General features: G+C 33.1%; 2 protein-coding genes and 1 long non-coding RNA gene across 3 annotated transcripts; 2 read left to right on the forward strand and 1 right to left on the reverse strand.

The window, feature by feature from the left end:
• Positions 1-556: 556 nt before the first annotated feature.
• LOC122593732 (kinesin-related protein 10-like) lies at positions 557-2,568 on the forward strand. Its single transcript, XM_043766177.1, has 2 exons — positions 557-1,354; positions 1,810-2,568. Exons 1-2 carry the CDS (start codon positions 640-642, stop codon positions 2,358-2,360), a joined length of 1,266 nt encoding a protein of 421 aa, XP_043622112.1. The 5' UTR covers positions 557-639; the 3' UTR covers positions 2,361-2,568.
• A 9,387-nt stretch (positions 2,569-11,955) lies between these two features.
• Positions 11,956-13,914, reverse strand: LOC122592253 (NAC transcription factor 29-like). The gene is made up of 3 exons (XM_043764444.1): positions 13,719-13,914; positions 13,000-13,274; positions 11,956-12,807 (listed from the first exon to the last, which is right to left on the reverse strand). Exons 1-3 carry the CDS (start codon positions 13,912-13,914, stop codon positions 11,956-11,958), a joined length of 1,323 nt encoding a protein of 440 aa, XP_043620379.1.
• A 2,663-nt stretch (positions 13,915-16,577) lies between these two features.
• LOC122594613 lies at positions 16,578-18,677 on the forward strand. Its single transcript, XR_006323048.1, has 2 exons — positions 16,578-16,640; positions 18,353-18,677. It is a non-coding gene; the product is annotated as an uncharacterized LOC122594613 (long non-coding RNA).
• The last annotated feature ends 1,882 nt before the right edge of the window (positions 18,678-20,559 follow it).

A 20,559-nucleotide genomic window follows, 5' to 3' on the forward strand; every position in this document is an offset into this window, starting at 1 on the left:
AAAACAACATAACACTTCTCATCATCTCATGCAAATAACCTTCACATCATACTTTTATAACCATCAAGCAATAAAAAAAACCATAGAAAATAAAAATTAAAAATAAACTTTGAAGAAATAAACATAATTTTGAGTGGCATCTTTTTCTTATATTTATTCAAATTTAGGTAGGATAATGATGATCAAACAAAAATGTTTTGTTTTCAACGAAAAAAAATAAGTCGATTTCTTACATCATCACAAATAATACATCAAAAAAGACGATACACTTAAAACACCACGGTTTTCCAATGTAGTATAAAGAATAGGAGAAATATACAACTGTCCAAGTAGTTCGTATCTGCAGAATGCACAAGTACAACTATCCCAAGTTTAGTTGTTACAAGATTAAACAATCTTGCAAAGATAATCTATGGAGTCAAATACAAAACATATTAGTTTAGGGTACCTTATTAACACTTTGAGCAAATGAAAGGGTCGAAATTGTAAGATTTCCTCATTCCCCCTTTTATTACACCTATCTATTTGCAACCTTAAAATCCCAATTTCACTCCACATTTCCACAACCAAAAAAGTGAAACACACACACACAAACTTTTTCAATTAAAAAAAAAAGCCAGAAATAACGTTTGAAATAAAATGGTTTCATCAATAACATCAATTTCCTTGAAGATTCTGTTAATTTCGACCGGAGTTGTATCTCTAGCCATGGTCATGAATTCCTTGTTACCATCAATACTAAATTTCGCAATAAACGACATACCTGTTGTATGGTTTGTTATACTTTCGTGGCTTAAACCACCATATCTTTATGTAGTTATAAACGGTATTATCATCACTATCGCGGCTTCTTCTCGTTTCCATCATCATTACTACAACAACACTAGTAGTAACGATCATGATCATCAATATTCTCATCATGAGGCGGTGCCTATTATAGTAGCATCTAATAATAATAATATTGATGTAACAAACTCTAATAATATTATGATTCCGCCACAAGATTTGTTACAACCTGTTTTGGTTCATCATCATGAGGTGCCTGCTGGATTTGATGATGGAAAGGATAAGGAGGAATTATTGGTGTATTTTGATCATGAGATTGAACAACTTCCGGTTGTTGATGTTGAGACGGTTTTGGAGAAGGATTGTAATATTGATGAGGTTGGTGCAAATGATCAATCCGATGATAAATTTGTGATTTCTACGGATTGGAATATTGCAACGCAACGGCTTATCTCTCCACCAGCGGAACTAAATCAAAAAGAGTTTATTTCGCTGGTGAGAGAAAAGCCGCTTGTTAGCTCTAGATTTGCTAATCAAAGGAGAACTAATACGAAAATCAACCCCGAAGGTATTTCCTTTTTCACAGCCTCTCTTAAAATGTTATTTATTTTTCAATGTCAATTCTTATATTTTAATTAGGTAGTATTAATTAGTTAGAGACCTACAGTACTTTCAAGTCGTTATTTCTAATTTCCATTATGAATAAAGTACTTAAAGTTGTTTATTTCATCACTATGTTTTACTCGTAGTTTTTTAATACTCGTACACTAAAGTATCGACTTTTATATCGTGAAGTATTCCTTACTTCATAATTGGTATTGCTATCTGCTTTTATATAATTAAATTAATGCTTCCATTAACAATCCCGAAGAGCTAGAAAACTGTTTTTGAATTTTTTATTTATAGTTTTTAAAGAAAATGGAATTAAAATAACTTTCATTTTCAGAAAACAAATGAAAATGTATATAAAAAAGTTATGCAATTAAAACAAAAATACTTAACAAATTCGTATAATTGATATAGGTGTGAGATCGCTAAGAGTAGCGAAGCCAAAGAAACACGAGACATTGGAAAGTACATGGAAGGCAATAACCGATGGTCGTCACATGCCACTCAATCGACACCTCAAGAAATCGGACACGTTCGATAACGACAACCATCATCATCATCATCGTTCTCCAAGATCTCATCATCATCCCGAAGAACAACTACCAATAGTTCCCGTGGACAACGTGATGGATAATAATAATAATAATAATAATAATAATAATAATAATAATAATAATAATAATAATAATAATAATAATAATAATAATAATAATAATAATAATAATAATAATAATAATAATAATGTAGTAATGAAAACGTCACATACATTCACTGACCGAACCGACTACCAAAACCATCGGGTGCTTTCATCAAAAACCGCGTTGAGAAAGGAAGGATCGTTGAGTCATGACGATTTGAATCGTCGAGTTGAAGCTTTCATTAAAAAGTTCAACGACGACATGAGATTACAAAGAGAAGAGTCACTTAAGCGATACATGGACATGATCAATCGAGGGGCAGAGTAATTAAGAACAGAACAAAAAAGAAGAAAAAAAAAACAGTTTATTCTAGAAAGTTTGATGTTAATTTTTTTATTTAATTGCTAAAAAACAAAACATTTTTTGGAGGTTTGATGGATAGTTTGTCATTTTCTAGTTCAAATTGGACTTATGTTAATTTCATTCATTTTGTATAAAGTAAAGATTGTGAATATATATATATTGGTTTGATATATACTTCCATCTCATATTTATTGCGCGCCCATTAAGAAAAATAAATATTGGAATTCAAGAGAGATCGAATAAACATATTTTTTTAGACAAAGACAAACATATATAGCTAGGACGTGACCATGGTTTGATGTCATGTATACAATTGATTATTTGTATGGACTGCGTAAGTACATGCAAATATGCAATACACTTATCCTATATGTGTATATATATTGTTGAAAAAGAAGACTCATATTTGTATGTATGTATCATTATTAATTAATTACGAAATAAGTTAGTATGTAGTAGTTGGAAGAGAATCTCCATAGGACACTTACCTATAATAAAAAGGGAGGGATATCCTTATAATCTTTTTTAGTCATATACAATAATACATGTTTCATGTAGTTACAGACTGTGTAATAAAACTTGTACAATTATTGTATATGGCTAAAATTTGTTGTGGAGATGTCATTTCCCATAATAAAACCATGTATGTATATCATATGGTTAAGTCAGATTAATAAGTGAGTTTAATTTGAATAATATTATTTTCTAATATATTACGAATCTTATATATTATTAAGAAATTCCGATTATACATTTCTGATAATAGCTAGATAGGTAAAAACTCGATGCCTTATACCTTTCAAAAGCGGCTTTAAGTTTCAGGACTAGACGTTGAAAGAATCACCTAAACTTAAGTAGTTCAACCACGTACATATATACAAATTAAAATTGGTAATCACTAGCTAGTCATTTAATTAGTGATATTGACCGGTTCATAATTGGTGTTAATTAATAAGCTGCCAAACTACGCAACCTTTGAATAAACATGGAATAATCCGCAACATATTCATCAAATATGTCTAATCATCGATGATCGATGTCAATTAGTCTTACAAGAGCCGGCCTGTTTTAACACATGCTATAAAGAAAACTACAAATTAAGTAGAGCGAGGCTGTTTATTACGTACATTAGCAGGGATATTTACAACAACCTCGCCCGATCCCTTAATTAATTTGATGACAAGATGACATACTATGGATTTGGATCTGTTAGGTCGTACAAATTAAGAGAAAGGAGGAGGACAATCAACATCGTGAAGCCGGCCGGTCTTTTGTTTCTATAATAAGATTTTCCTAACGATGTGAATTTTTGTATGTGTGTGCACACATATATGCAAACATTCATGTGCCTGCGGGGATCACTTAATTTGGACACATTACTGTTAAATTGATGTTTAATGCTCTTCTAAAAAGAGAGTCAAAAGCTCCTGATATTATATAGACATAAAACATCATTATTGATAATAATTTAACTAACAGTGAAAGTTTTGGTCACTAGCTAGTTGGCACTTAATTAGCAGGGGCCCTTTTGCACTTACGGATGAAAAGAATTGAACGTAGGCATAAATGGTGTATAAGTTTTTAGCCGAAATCGCAAGTCCATTCTTGTGGTCAGGGAAAATATGGTATATATGGGATTATTTGGGCATGATTTGGCTGTTGGAATCACGTTAGTGTGACCGTCACTGATCATGTGTCATTCCTGATATGATAATTGACGATAATGAAATCCCTATGTCTAAGTAAATATTCGATGGACGTATTTACTCTTAAAGACATATTATAGGGTTTCCCATTAGGTGATTAGACTTGAGAGGACTAATAAGACACGAATTAAACACCAGAGGGACTTAATATGAAAATACTCTCCTTATATATATAGAGAGTAATTAACCCTAATTTAGGGTTAATCACAACGAAATACACAGCCCCCCATATCAAATAATTCGTCCATCTTCTCTGTTGAATTCATTAGATCAGAATTCATCACTCCATCCTAAATCAATCATCTTATTTTGGGAACCCGAAATCAATGGCAAATATGTTTAATGCCTTTACAGGTTCCTCTGGATCTCACGGTACGTGTATATTACGAATTGAATCATGTTATATTTCAACATGTGGTATCAGAGCAGGTTTCGAAGCTATCACTTGATTTGATTCGTTTTCGTACCCTAATTCGCGAACTGAAGAAAACAGAAGCTTAAATTCGTATGCTTCTTACGAACTTAAAGTTCGTTAGAACTCTAACTTCGTGAGAACTTCCTTACGAACTCTAAGTTCGTAAACAAAATCACTAAGTTCGTAAGAACACTCTAAGTTCGTAAGGCTTATATGTGTACAGAACAGAACTTCTACTCATCTTCGCACTTACTTCCTCACGAACTTACCTTATTTTCGTAAGCTATCTTCGTTGCTTATGTTCGTAAGCTATCTTCGTTTGTTACTTACGAAGATAGTTAACTACTTACGAAGTTAATCACTATTTACGAAGATAGTTAACAACTTACGAAGATAGTCAACTACTTACGAATTTAATCACTACTTACGAAGTTAATCCTTACTACGAACTTAGCTATCATCGTACCGTGCTTATTTTTATGGATTACTGATTAACTTAGTTGATTATCATGTTCGTGCTTACTAGTTTTACCTTATAATTTCGATGGCTAAATTTGTCTCTTATTTTCGAAAATAACTTTTTCTGAGGCATTTTTACCATAGCACTTCAAGGGTAAAAAAATTTTGGGCTGCCGCCCCTTGGACACTAAGTATATTGATTCTGCCCAAGGTGATTTAATATACTCTGTGTGCTGAAAGGAACATTTTTCATGCATAAGATACACGATTCTTAATTTTGTGCCCAAAGGTCAAAAGATAAGCGTTGTGACGCATGAACCTAATGCTCATGTGTACTTAGATATTAGTTACTTCTGCCCAAAGGTGATGTAAATCTAAGTAGAGCCTTATGTTAACTTATTGTTTTGGTGTTTACAATAGGTGACCTATCACTAGCTTCATTAGTATAATGGTCTTAGTCTCATTACTTCAGGAACATTACTTTAGCCTCTTACGTAAGGAACATTATTGTTAACCCTTAGTTAAGTTTAGGCATTACTTTAGTTCCATTAGTTTTATAGATATTACTTAGTCCGCCTTAGATAGCTAATTATGTCACTATAATCTCATTGCCCTTAGTTTTAGGCATTACGTTATTAATCTTCTATTACTTGTATCCTAAATCTATATCCTCTTTATTTCCACTATAGTACCTCCCATTGGCATTCAGCCACTTACCGGTGAAAACTATGCTTCATGGAAAGATCAGTTAGATCTTACTCTGGGGTACTATGACCTGGACTACGCCATTCGTCATGATGAACCCGCTGCCATTACTGCAACCTCTACTGCAGAGCAGATAGCGGCATTTGAGAAGTGGGACAAGGCGAATCGCTTGTCACTTATGACGGTCAAGAGCTCTATTCCTCTTAGTCTCCGAGGAGCTATTCCCGAGTCTGATAAAGTGAAAGATTACCTCAAATCTGTTGAGGATTACTTCAAGGGATCGTCTAAAGCACATGCAAGCAGCTTAATGCTAAAGATGCTTACTCTGAAATACGATGGAAAAAGCGGTGTCCGTGAACACATAATGAAAATGAGCGACATGGCGAACAAGCTTAAGACTCTCGAAATGGAAGTCTCTGACAACTTTCTTGTGCATTTCATAATGACATCATTGCCTGCTCAATTTGATGCCTTCAAGATTAACTATAATGCTCAGAAGGACAAATGGAAGATGAGTGAACTGATTGCAATGTGTCAACAAGAAGAAGATCGCCTTAAGCTCGAGCAACCTGAAGCTGTTCACCTTATTACCACTGCTAATTCCAAGAAGAGGAAGGGTAACAACAGTAACAAGAATGGAAAGAAAGCTTCAAAGATGAGTCCTGGTGCAGTTGCCTCTAGCTCTAATGCCTTGAACATCAAGTGTAAGTTCTGTCGTACTCAAGGGCACATTCAGAAAGAGTGTCCTAAGTTCAAGGAATGGCTAGCTAAGAAAGGTAACGTACTTTATGTAATATTTGATTCTTTTACTACTGATGTTCCTGTTAATACATGGTGGGGTGACTCTGGTTCTATGGTCCATGTGACTAACTCAATGCAGGGATTCCATACAATCCAGAAGCTACGAAAGGGCCAAAGAAAACTTAGAGTTGGAAGTGGTGATCTTTTAAATGTCGAAGCCATGGGAACTTATATTTTACATATGAGTACTGGAAAATGTATTAGACTATTAGATACCTTATATGTACCGAGAATTACTCGGAACCTCGTATCTATTTCTAAACTAGACATTGAAGGTTTTGTAATAATTCATGGTTTCGGCAAGATTACTATTATTCTTAATAATGAATTGCTTGGTCGTGGTTTCTTGGATGGAATGCTGTATAAATTAGAACTAGATCATAATTTCTCACAATCTTTGTTGTCTTTTAATGTTGATGATATAACTAAGACAAAGACAAAATCACTTAAGCAACAAGAAAATTCCTCCATGTTGTGGCATAAACGTCTTGGCCACATCTCACGAGATCGCATGACACGACTCGTAAAGGATGGAATCTTACCATCTCTTGACTTTAGTGATTTTGAAACATGTATTCAATGTCTTAAAGGCAAAATGGCTAAAGGGAATAAGAAAGGAGCCACAAGAAGTTCCAACTTGTTGGAAATAATTCATACTGATATTAGTGGCCCCTATCCCGCTTCCATTACAGGACATACTTCATTTATTACATTTATTGATGATTATTCACGTTATATGCACCTTTATTTGATTAAGGAAAAGTCTGAATCCTTACAAACTTTTACTGATTTTAAAACTTTGGTTGAAAACCAACTTGAACGAAAAATAAAAGTTGTAAGCTCAGATAGAGGAGGTGAGTATTATGGTAGACATACTGATGTTGGTCAAGCCGCTGGTCCTTTCCATGACTTTTGTAAGGAACATGGCATAATTAACCAGTACACCATGCCTGGTTCTCCTCAACAAAATGGTGTTGCTGAAAGGAGAAATAGAACCCTAATGGACATGGTGAGAAGTATGCTTGCAAACACTAACTTACCTACTTTCCTTTGGACTGAGGCTTTAAAAACAACCGTTCATATATTCAATAGAGTTCCTTCTAAATCTGTCCCTAAAACTCCTCATGAGATCTGGACGGGGAAGAAACCGAGTCTTAGATATATGAAAGTATGGGGCTGTCCTGCCGAAGCTAAATTCTATAACCCTAACTTAAAGAAACTTGATCCTAAGACTGTTACATGTTTCTTTGTCGGTTATCTGGATAACTCAAAAGGTTATCGGTTTTACTGTCCTTTCCACACTACTCGCATCAGTGATACACAGCATGCCACTTTCCTAGAGAACTCAGAGATCAGTGGGAGCACGACAAAAAATAACTTCGATTTGCAAGAAGTACAAGAAGCGGGGGAAAACGATTCGTCGGTTAGTATTATTCCTCCGATAATTCCTCTTGTACAGAACGCTGCTCCGAATGTCACTGATCCAACCCCTCCTAATGTTAATCATGAGACCACTAATGCTGAAGGATCTTCCGAAAATCCCGAAAATCAACTCAGGAGATCATCGAGGTCACGTAGGGCCACCAATTTTGATGACTTCATTACTTATCTCACTGAAGTTGAAGATGTTGGAAAGCTTATTGATCCTATCTCCTATAAAGAAGCCATTAATAGTGATCAGGCCACTCAGTGGAATGAAGCCATGATTGAAGAGCTTAATTCCATGCAACATAATGACGTTTGGGAATTGGTTGAACTTCCTGAAGGATCCAAAACTGTTGGTTGCAAATGGGTCTTCAAAACCAAATTAGACCCGAAAGGAAACGTCGAACGATATAAGGCCAGATTGGTTGCGAAGGGCTATACTCTGAAGGCTGGAGTCGATTATCAAGAGACCTTTTCTCCCGTGTCTCGTAAAGACTCTTTAAGGATCGTTATGGCACTAGTAGCTCACTTTGATCTCGAGTTACATCAGATGGATGTCAAAACAGCTTTCTTAAATGGAGACTTGGAAGAAGACGTATACATGTGGCAACCTGAAGGATTCATTCCAAAAGGTAAAGAGCACATGGTCTGCAAGTTAAAGAAATCCATATATGGGTTGAAGCAAGCATCAAGACAATGGTACCTTAAGTTTGATGAAGTCATTAAAGAACAAGACTTCATAAAGAATCAAGTGGATCAATGCACCTATCTCAAGATCAGTGGGAGTAATTTTATAATCCTTGTTTTGTATGTAGACGATATTCTACTAGCAAGTAATAACTTGGATATGTTGCATGAGTCGAAGCGGATGCTTTCGCAGAAATTCGACATGAAAGATCTCGGTGATGCCTCTTATGTTATAGGTATCGAAATACATCGAGATAGGCATAATGGTTTTTTAGGTCTTTCTCAAAGGGCCTATATTGAGCGTGTTTTAGAACGCTATAGCATGCAACATTGCGCACCCACTGTAGCTCCAGTAGTTAAAGGAGATGTATTCGGCACTTTCCAAAGTCCGAACACTGAGATTGAAAAGGAGCAAATGAGGGTGATACCTTACTCATCAGTAGTTGGGAGCATTATGTACGCTCAGGTCTGTACTCGTCCAGATATCGCTTATATCGCCGGTATGCTAGGACGTTACTTATCTAATCCTGGATTAGCACACTGGAAAGCGGCTAAGAAAGTTCTACGATATCTGCAAGGGACCAAAGACTACAAACTAACGTATAGAAGAAGTGACAATCTAGAAGTAGTAGGCTATTCCGATTCTGATTTTGCCAAAAGCAAAGAAGATAAGAAATCTACTTCTGGGTATATTTTCATGTTAGCTGGCGGACCTATCTCTTGGCGGAGTCATAAGCAGAAACTGACTGCAACATCCACCATGATGGCTGAATACATTGCCGTTTATAATGCTACTTGCCATGGGATGTTAATTAGGAATCTGGTCAGTGGACTCAAAGTCGTCAACTCCATTTCTAGACCATTGAAGCTTTACTGTGATAACTCAGCTGCCGTAACTTTCTCGAACAGTAACAATTCAACTGGCGCTGGGCTGTATCTCGATACAAAGTATCTATTTGTACGCGAACGGGTTGAGGAAAATGTTCTTTATATTGAGTACATAAGTACAAATGACATGCTAGCGGATCCGATGACCAAAGGTCTTCCTCCTAATGTCTTCGTAGGACACGTGTCGAAGATGGGGCTTACTAAAGACTTAGTTTAATTTAATAGCATATTGTGCTTATTTGGTCATTAGTATTACTGTTTAAAATTTTTCCTCCTTATTCAGATTTTGTTTGTCTATTAATCGCACTTTGAGTACTCGTATTAGTGTGTTGACATTATCGTGACAAAATTTGTCTTAGTCAATTGATCATTGCTTATTAGTTTTAAATTTGAGTCATAGTTTGACTAGTGGGGGTCCTGAGTTGATGTTCTTCTCTACGACTGTACTTATTGGCTATGATTTCGGTTTAAAACAAAATGAGTATTATACCGGAACTTATTTGAATACTCATAGATAAATGATCGCTCGGTCAAGTGGGAGAATGTTGGAACCACGTTAGTGTGACCGTCACTGATCATGTGTCATTCCTGATATGATAATTGACGATAATGAAATCCCTATGTCTAAGTAAATATTCGATGGACGTATTTACTCTTAAAGACATATTATAGGGTTTCCCATTAGGTGATTGGACTTGAGAGGACTAATAAGGCACGAATTAAACACCAGAGGGACTTAATATGAAAATACTCTCCTTATATATATAGAGAGTAATTAACCCTAATTTAGGGTTAATCACAACGAAATACACAGCTCCCCATATCAAATAATTCGTCCATCTTCTCTGTTGAATTCATTAGATCAGAATTCATCACTCCATCCTAAATCAATCATCTTATTTTGGGAACCCGAAATCAATGGCAAATATGTTTAATGCCTTTACAGGTTCCTCTGGATCTCACGGTACGTGTATATTACGAATTGAATCATGTTATATTTCAACATTGGCATAACAAAATAGTAGCCTAAGATCTTTCCAAATTAAATACAATTCAAGAGTTTATGTGCATACACATATTGAAGTTAAAAATGATAAATCAATGTCATTTTCAGTTATACTAAAAAAAAAATGATAAATCAACCTAATTTATATGTTTAAAAATCAACCTAAAATTTTAAGAAATCATTTATTCTTTCGCATATAGTATTTTAAACTTATTTTCCATTATTATAATTAATCATATGTTATCTTTAGTTAGTGAAATGCATTTAATAAAAAAAAACTTAATCCATAAATCAATGTTGTTTTTTGACTTGATCCATCGCTTAAAGAAGGATACTTATATTTAATTTTTATAAGAAACAATGGTTTTTCGATGGGCTAACGCAACTAGTTTAACATACTAATTGCTAGAAGCCTAGAACTGATTTACCTCTGCCCAACCGATCCGGCCAATACCTGATGAGTTTGATGTAATGATGTGGATGAAAATTTCCGAAATGTTTTAATTTGTTTTGTTTGATAATCTCTATTAGAAATTCAATCGTTACTCACAAGTCCACATGCTCACATTGATCCAGCCTATATAGATATGGGCTTACATACCATTATTGAAATTACAGCCCACAGTAGCACATAACTACCAAATATTGAATTGAAACTATGGCACACAACTACAAATCTTCAAGGCATGATCGAACGAAACTTCAAAAGGATTCCAAACGAAAATCAAGCTTGTATGATTTAGTCTCGTCATCAGTTGAACTTTAGTCAAATTCAATTCAAATAGTCCATAGTTGTGAAAGTATGAAGACTAAAAGATATATACGAATCGATAATATCTCTTGATTTCATGGGCATCTTTAGTTTATTTACATCTATAACCATAATTTTACATATCTAACATGCATGTCATTACGTCATTTAATATAATACATAATACAGTACATGTCATTAATCAAAAAATACATTTTGATCAATATACGAACAGTATTCTTCTTCAACCTAGATAACTACTTATTGAACAATGCCTTTCTTTTAGACCAATTTCGATATATACTGAAGATAATGATAATTACAAAATTGATTATATATAGCCTAAGCATTGGACTAATATTTTTAACGGCATTTACATTTAAAAATAGCAACTAGCAAAGCGCTAGAAGTCAAAGTAAACTATTACAAATCTAGAAATAAACAACATGCATGCTAATTAACTGATATCAATGCCTAATACAAAATCCAATCTAGTTCCCCTGATGCCAGAGTAGGACCAAGTAGTCTCATCTTTCACGACTCACTATTCCTACTCACAAGCACTAGTAGATACAAATCAGACAAGAAGTTGACATCTCTTAAGAATGATGCAACACACATTTGTGTCCACTTTCCTGAGTTCAAACAATGGGAATAAATGACACTCATATTGTATGTCTTCTAGTACGTACGTAGTAGTGGAGTAGTGGACTCGATCAGAAGACGAATTCTTCAAGAAGATAGCGGCCAAAATCGTCGTCGGGTTGGAAAAGATGATCATCAGCTGGAATATAAATATCATCAAGAACATCGCAAGAATCGAGAGCAGCGACCCAATCAAAATCATCATCAGCATCATCATCCAAAAACATGTCTAGTGGGAGGGGCGGACATGATGATGGTGGCGTAGTACTACTAGTAGTAGTAACTATCATGCTAGAAGTTGTCGTTTGTTGAGGATCATCGTTTGGAGTAGTAGTAGTAGAAGTTGAAGCAGTAGTGTTAGTTGTTGATGCGGTAATTGATGATGACATCATCTGCTTCAGCTGATTTTGTTGACAATATTGATAACCATCGGCCATAGTTAACATGCTCTCATGATCATCGTTTGGAGGAGGAGTAGTAGTAGTAAAAGAAGTTGAAGCAGCACTACTGTTATTTGTTGATGCGTTCATGAATATTGATGACATCTGCTTCTGATTTTGTTGACAATGATAACCATCGGGCGTAGCAGTTAAGATGCTCATCTCATGATCATAAGTAGTAGAAGATTGACGATGTTGATGATGATGATCGTAATAATATTGCTGTGAAGTAGAATTAGTACCCTGCTGCTGTTGGTTGTAGTCCACGTCTGATGATGCTAGTCTTGTTCGTTTGGGTGACGGTTCATCATTAATAATGTGTAGCTGTTGGTTTTGTTCATCGTGCACAGTGCTTTCCTGATCTTGTTGATCATTATTATTCCTCTTGCCTACAAATTGCTGTTTCGCCTGATTAACGTTTCCAGTAGTTCCGCTCTTTTCTTCCTTCAGCTTATAAATTTTGCACAGCACCCAATTGCTCAACTACATACATGAACAAATAATGAAAAAATTCAGTTACTACTATATATATGCATATGATGATTGAATACACAACAATATTGGCTAATGGCTATATATATATATAGAAAACTAAAAACACAATATATATGATGTAAGTTAATTAAGCTATATTTCTATAGTAAGTACGGAGTATATAGATAACATTAATCATACCATGGTTTGTGGTCCGGTTCCAATGGGGAGATTAGGATGGGTGGTGGTATACTCTTGCATTAGCCATGACGTCTTGATCCCGTTTTCATCCAAGAAATTCAAACTCCTTTTCCTTCCAACTTCCTGGCCCTTCACATCCAACACTGCTGCGTCTTTCTGCGCTGCCTTCCATTTTCCAAAGTTGCCCACCTTTCTATTTGGCCGACTCCCTTTTGGGCACTGTCGTTCTCTCGGGGTCAAGAAGTACCACTTATTATCACACGATCGGTATTCTCCTGTGTAATTCATTAATTAAGACATGCACGTTAGTTACATATCCAAATTATTAATAACCTTATATCAAGAATATTAACAATATCATAATCCATCTAATGATCGATCGATGTACGTATTACACACATATATAAACCACTTGTAACGCTTATTATCACCCAATCCATATTGATTAGTACGCGTTAATTATCAAATTAACCATCGAAAACAAGTTTATAATCAATATATATAGTGACCGATGTATGTAAGTATATATTAGACACGCATATATATTACTGAAATAGATAACAAATACGGTACGTACTAACAAGTAGATTATTTGATACATATATACATCATTAAACCATCAAGCATGCATTATATAAAACTAGTAATCAATATATATAGAATAAATCAATCAAAGAATATTTATATATATAGATTATATGGCCAAATTAAGTACTTACTTGCAAGATCATCGGGACTGTGGTTATAGATATTGACTTCATGTATGCGGCAAGGGGGATACGCATCTTTCTCGATCTTTGCTTTCAAGTAGCAGACGATAAGCTCTGCATCGGTTGGACAAAAACGATACCCAGGGGCAAGACCATCTTCATAATCGTGGTAATTGTCAACAAATTGTTGTTGTACTCCCTCCATCAACTAGGTTAAGTTGATTGATGATGATTATTGATCAAGAACTTCGGACGAAATTTTGTGTGGAAATCTTGAAAAAAAGAAAAGAAAAAGTTGATATCGAATAATTGAGAATTATTGTAGGACGGCGTGGATATGATGCACGTACCTACGTATATATATGAATGCATGAATTCAGGGATTAGCAAAAGGTGTCCAGGTTTATCATAATTTCCTACTTGGCACGAAATAATCGGGATAAATCATCCTATTATAAGATATAAAACGTACGTAATTACAGTATATACAAAAATAGATAACAAATAAAGTAATTTAACAAAATGTATATAGAACCGAATTAAACTATTAAAACAGATTTAGATTAAATCATTATTACAACTAATTACATGCTTATCGAGTACGTTCTAACATTTACGAGTATATGACAGATAATAATGTAACTGAATATAAACTTATTACCATTTATTAAAGAATATGGTTACATTTAACAAACTTCGTTAACAATAATACTTATAGACTTTTAATAAGAATAGACTTCTAGTAAAAGCAGAACTTTCATTTCTTTACATATATAAAATTAAATAAAATAACTAAATTATGGTTTATATTCATGTAGGTTCATAAATAAATCAAAGTTAGCTATATTAATTAACATTAATAAAAAAAATATGGATAACAAACTTTATTTCCAAATGTCATAAATTTAGTATTCATATTGATACATTGCAATGCATAATAAAAACCATCGATTATCTTTTCTCAAAAATAAACTGAATTTTATGGCTGATATTTGGGCTTATATTGGCCCGTTAATAAATGATTTCAATAAATATCAGAACCAACTTATTGGGTTCTGCCAGCCCTTACGTAAGCCTGTTTAGTGTTTTGTTTTGCACAACTAAGACTATCCGCATCAGGATATCTATCTAACAAACATATTCATCCTTCTCACAAACACCTTTTACCCACAATAATAATATAACCATCCTTCTTACAAACAACCAAATAACTTCCCAACTAATTTTTGCCAAACCAATTCATCATCCATCCAATTTTTGTCATCTACCTCCATCCTTCACCATCCTTCTCTACAAACACCAAAGGATGGATACCCTCCACCTCATCACTCACAACAATACCCTTCCAACAAACATCTTCCATGTCATCACAAATCACCTATGGATACCCTTGTTGTGGATGGTCTAAAAGGAATGTAATAGGTCATAAAATTTTTTCAGTGTTTTTTTTTTTGTGTTATATAACTATAAAAAAAAATTACAAGTTAAATTTTTTTTATAAAAATGTGTGAATCATTTGCTCACAAGAGAGGATCTAGCTTACGTTATCTTAACCCGGTCTGCTCTAAAGAGTCCCTTCACTCTCAATACCTAGTAAGAGGAGAAACTTTCAGCTAAACAGTCCAAAATCATGACATTTAATTGACAAGTTAATTAATAAATGGTATGTTACAACAATCATACCTTCTACGTGGAGGTTTTTAGAGCACAACCTTACATATCATATCATTTTCACATAATATATGTAATATGCATATTACAACTTTTTAAATACAAATTTAAAATAAGATGGTATACATATAAATTTAATAAGATGCATACACCGTCGAGGTATTAAGGCTCAAAACTCGCGGAAGGCAGCGCTTAACAGTTACTTACTTACTTCTATATATATAAAATTAATATATGTAATTAAAAGCAAATGTTCTTATCTAATTACGACTGCTCAGATGGTATAAACCAAAATACAATAAGTCAAAATATATAAATGATTTATTTCGTTCAAGTTACAACGCGTAGTTTTTATAGTGTTTTGATAGAGTTTTATAAGTTATATATAATATAATGTAAGTGAGTTACTTATGTATCACCAACCTTATTGACGTTGTCAATTTTACATATCGTTACATCACTTGAGGTAACGACTGAATAGAAAACTAGTTACTATCCATAAACGGACAGAACTAGTATTTGACAATTTGATAGCAACATGAAATGTACCTGAATAATACTTCGTATAAGAGTACAACGAATCTTAATCTTAATGTGAATATATATAACTCGAGGGACATTACTAACACATAAAATTCCCTTTTAACCTTTTTGGTAACTTGCTCCATTAATTTCAGTAATTTATCCCATCTAAAAACCTAAAAGTCAACCACTTCAAGTAAATACTTTGTCACGCTGTTTCCAAGATAACAATTTTTTTTTGCCTTTCATAAAAAAATGATAGGTTGAAATTGTGTAATATAACGTGTACAAAATAAAATAAACAAATTAATCGAATTGACTAATCGAGTACATACATAAAAAATTAGTAAAAATCAGGAAAAAGGGATGGGAAGGATGACGTAAGCAAATTATACAAAAATAAAATAAACAAATATTCACACATATCTTTTTCCAAGATACCTTTTTCTATTTCCAAACCGTTTTAACTTCAAGAACATATACTTCAGTAAATCAATGTTGTACATTGCTTTAAGTCAAGTAACTTTGGGTCTGTAAAAAAAGGGCCAGCCCATATATAAAGTTAATAAGAACGGTGAAAACTAACACGCAACCTCTGTCATCCAGCCCAGCTCAGCTATCTAACAAACTACACGCTTTCTCTACCCACCCAACCCCCCCATCCATCCAATATATCCATCATTTTATTCCTTTACTTTTTTTTTTATTATCTCCATCTCTTCTTCCTCTACAAACTTTGTAAGTCTCTCTCTCACTCACTTTTTTTTTCACTCTGTAGTATAATGTTTGTATCTACATGTACATATACAAATACATACGATCGAGTAACATCATTCTATTATTGTATGTTATGTATGATGTATGATTTTTAAGTCATTTAGGTACCCGGTTCTTAAGTTTTAATATTAGTATTACATTATGCATGTTAGCATTTTTTTAAATGATTCTTGTAAGTAGAAATATAGAAGATACTGATGAATTGTTGCCCTTTTTAAAACTTCGTATATCATTCTTGATCATGATTCATATATGTTTTGACATTATTATATTACATTCTACATGAAATCTATATATACATGCTTTTATTCTTTGTTTTTCCTATGTGAGTTTTCTTCAACATAGGTTAATGACTTGTGTCAGTTTAGTTATTAATTAAAAAAAATTCATAAACTTTTATTTTTATCCTAGAGTACTTACATTGGCCGCCATCATGAACATATATTTTGACAGGTATATCCCGTGTACCAATGATTATTATTTTTCAGAAAACGATCAAGAGATCAGGAGAGATATTTCTCTAGTTTGATTTTACGTGGGGTTTCTTCTTTTGATTCCATTCTATCATATATTTATAAAAATAGTTTGAATGTCTCTAAACATCCGAACCCACATAATTAACAAGCATAGGTTCCGTAATAATTTTAGATATACATAAACGTAAATAAGTTTCGGATGGTTAATCAAACGTTTACGTTTGTAGATGTTTGAACATATACCTATAATATATAATCCGTTTTAAAGGTTGTCATATATGTTGTCTTGTATATATGTATAAAGGGTTTTGCTAAAAGCAACCTAGCTTCAATGCTACATTTAAGGTATAATAAATTAAAAGTTTTATATTTATCGTAAAATTCAGGTGATGGGTTTTTAAAATATGAAAGATACAATTTAACTATGCACGGTAAATACAACCCTTAAATTTGCGATTACATTTTCCATACATAAAAAGTGATCATAAGGTTGTCTTTTGGAACCTCAAATGTATTAACTTTTTTATATTTTTATAATATAAACAAATTATTTAAAATTCTTGTTTTTTAATTGATTAGAATATTACTCATATGATATATATCAGGGTTCAATACCTACGTTTCGATATGCGAGATTCTTCATTCTTATATTCGGCTCTCATACGTATATGTTTTGCACCTAATCTTACATATTTTTTTTTAATGGGCTGCTTCAAAAGAACTATTTAACTCACCTATCTAAAAAATAAGTTTATATATTTATTTAGGATATATGGTGGTTTTGCTCTTGTAGGTCATAGAAATAATCGGATAGGCTATTGGTTTGTCTGCGATCCCAATACGAAAATATTTATTCATGCTAGCATTTTTGTTGATATAATGTAATTAATATATTTTTATAATGGTTTTAGTTCTTGTAGAATAAGACAATGTTACATATATATATATATATTTAATTTTTCTAAATATATACGCATAACGCATGCACATGATGATTTTTCTGTATGACTTGAGTGTCTATGACTATAAATCAGGCTAGCTATGAGTCGTTGTGACTTTCTTTTTTTTTTTTTTTTTTTTCTCATTTTAATTGCGAGTTATATTAGGGTAAAAAGCTAAGAGTGACCATGTGTTGTCTAATCATGATTGGGGCCTAAACATGACATACTATGTATTGTATTGGATTAAATGTGACAGGGGAAGAAGGGAGGGCTGTGATCTTTGCACGTGTCCCAATAATCTTCTCCATTGATCAAGAGGGAAGATGTGATGTAATGAGATGAGGAGAACAAATATGGAAAATTATCAAGGATCTTTTGTGTATGTAACTAATAGGATTATGATGATACAATATGTCTCACGATTTCTCTACATTTCTTAATATGTGAAATGACTTTTTTGCCCCGTCATTAGAGGGATTCGATCAGAAAAACACATTATAAAAGAGAAATCAGTGGTGATTGATTAGAACATATGATTGATTGACGTTTACATCCTATATAGTATGATACTAATTATATAATGCTATCCTTTGGTTTTGTGAATGTGATTTAGTTGGTAATATAAGGCTTTTTCACTACTTTATTATTTGTCTTATTAGACCATCTTTCCATTAATTTAATATGCTTAGAACATTAAATTTGATATATAATATTTTGTTATAATAAACAATAATACAGACATTTTCATGATTCGACTAAAAGTTTCGGATTTCAATCTTTTAAAAAAACATCCTATATTAAAAAGTATGTTAAATGTTTATTTGAAAACTAGAATTTATGTAAAAATTAGAAAACTGGTCACACACTATGATTGTAAATTAAACACAAAAAAGAAAAAGAAAAAAAGAAGAGAGAGTATACTTCACAGAATATGATGTTGATGTTGAATACAGGATAAACACGCTAGCTTTTAAGTTTGGGATATATAAGGTCGCTTTCTTTTATGGCTTTTATGGATTAGAATAAAGGAACAGCCGAGAAAAATGCCACATTAGAATTTTATGTACAAAAGAAGCTCTTCATAATTATGTATTCTGTTCTTGCTAAAAGTGGTATATCTCTTTTTGGGTTAATATCATCTCTAACGATAAATCATATGCAGGAAACATGTATTGTTTGTGACTGAAGGCCGGTTAAACAATAGATTAACATTTTATTGTAATTGATTGTGACCAAATGTATGTTTTATAGTTTTATTCATGTACGTGTCGTTAAGTTAAAGCATGCCAAGAAAACAAGACTTAGATATGGTTAATCATGGGATTTAGTTGGATGTTAATGTTTCTAGATGATTGAAAATGGCATCACAAATAATGTTCGTGTAGTTAGAAGTAAAAGTATGATAATCTGCTATTCTAAAAAAAACCCGAAGTTCTATTCCTCTTGATCTCTATTATTGCCTTAGAATAACAGCCATGACCAAAACTGACATTTTTCAATTGGGTTCTAGAGTACAACTTTTTGAACTCCTCCCTTATATTGATTCATGCTGGTTACAATAGATGTTTCAAGTTTTCTAGAGTTATTATATATTATTATTATTATTTTGAAATGAACATAGTAATTAATTGAGTTATGATAATAATGGTTTTATGACTTGAGCAGACCAATACTTTTTATTTTATTTTTTTGGTGCAAAAAATGCTCAAGAATGAGTAGGTCCAAAGTGTTATGGTGATTATTCTAAGTTGCCAAGCTAGAGTAGAAAGATGAAGTGTCAATATTGAATGTTGACATGTGAAATTAGAGTATGAAAGCGCCATTCGGCCATTCCTGTATAAGCAAGTGCCTCAATAGACATCGAGCATAATTGTTTGGACGGAAAAGGAATGTCATCCATATATATATATGTAGCTTCAATAGACAAAATCACTGTGGAACCGGACCTCCTCGCTGCCGCTTATATATATCTATTTTTTTTTTATCTCATACTCTTTAGACTATTATATTGTCTATTCTGAGGCTTAGGAGAATGAAGCTCCCATGCTGCAAAAAGTCAAATCTGAACTTTACCGCCCTCTCTCTTTCCGGCTTAGCCTACCGCTCTGTACTCTATCTCTCTCTTTGAACAACAATATTTGGTTATCAATAGATTTATTTCCCAACGACAAATTTATACGAGTAATAATTATCACTCACATCACTTCATATTTGTTTCCAACGAGAGACTTGATCCCACGACCTCTTGACTGAATTGTTGGGCTAACTCAAATACCATGAAAATGAGAATGAATGGTGTAAATCGAACATATTGTTGATAAGATGATGCAAGTATTATGTTTCAGTTTGAGAGTTCATTTACAGCTTACAATACGTGATTTAGATAAGAGAAAATAACCTCAATACCCAATTTTTTAAATTTTTTTTATCAATTTACCCAAGTTTTTTTAGATTTTAACAAAA

This window comes from Erigeron canadensis, chromosome 3 (genome assembly GCF_010389155.1).
Source record: "Erigeron canadensis isolate Cc75 chromosome 3, C_canadensis_v1, whole genome shotgun sequence".
In the NCBI taxonomy this organism is placed as follows: Eukaryota; Viridiplantae; Streptophyta; class Magnoliopsida; order Asterales; family Asteraceae; genus Erigeron; species Erigeron canadensis.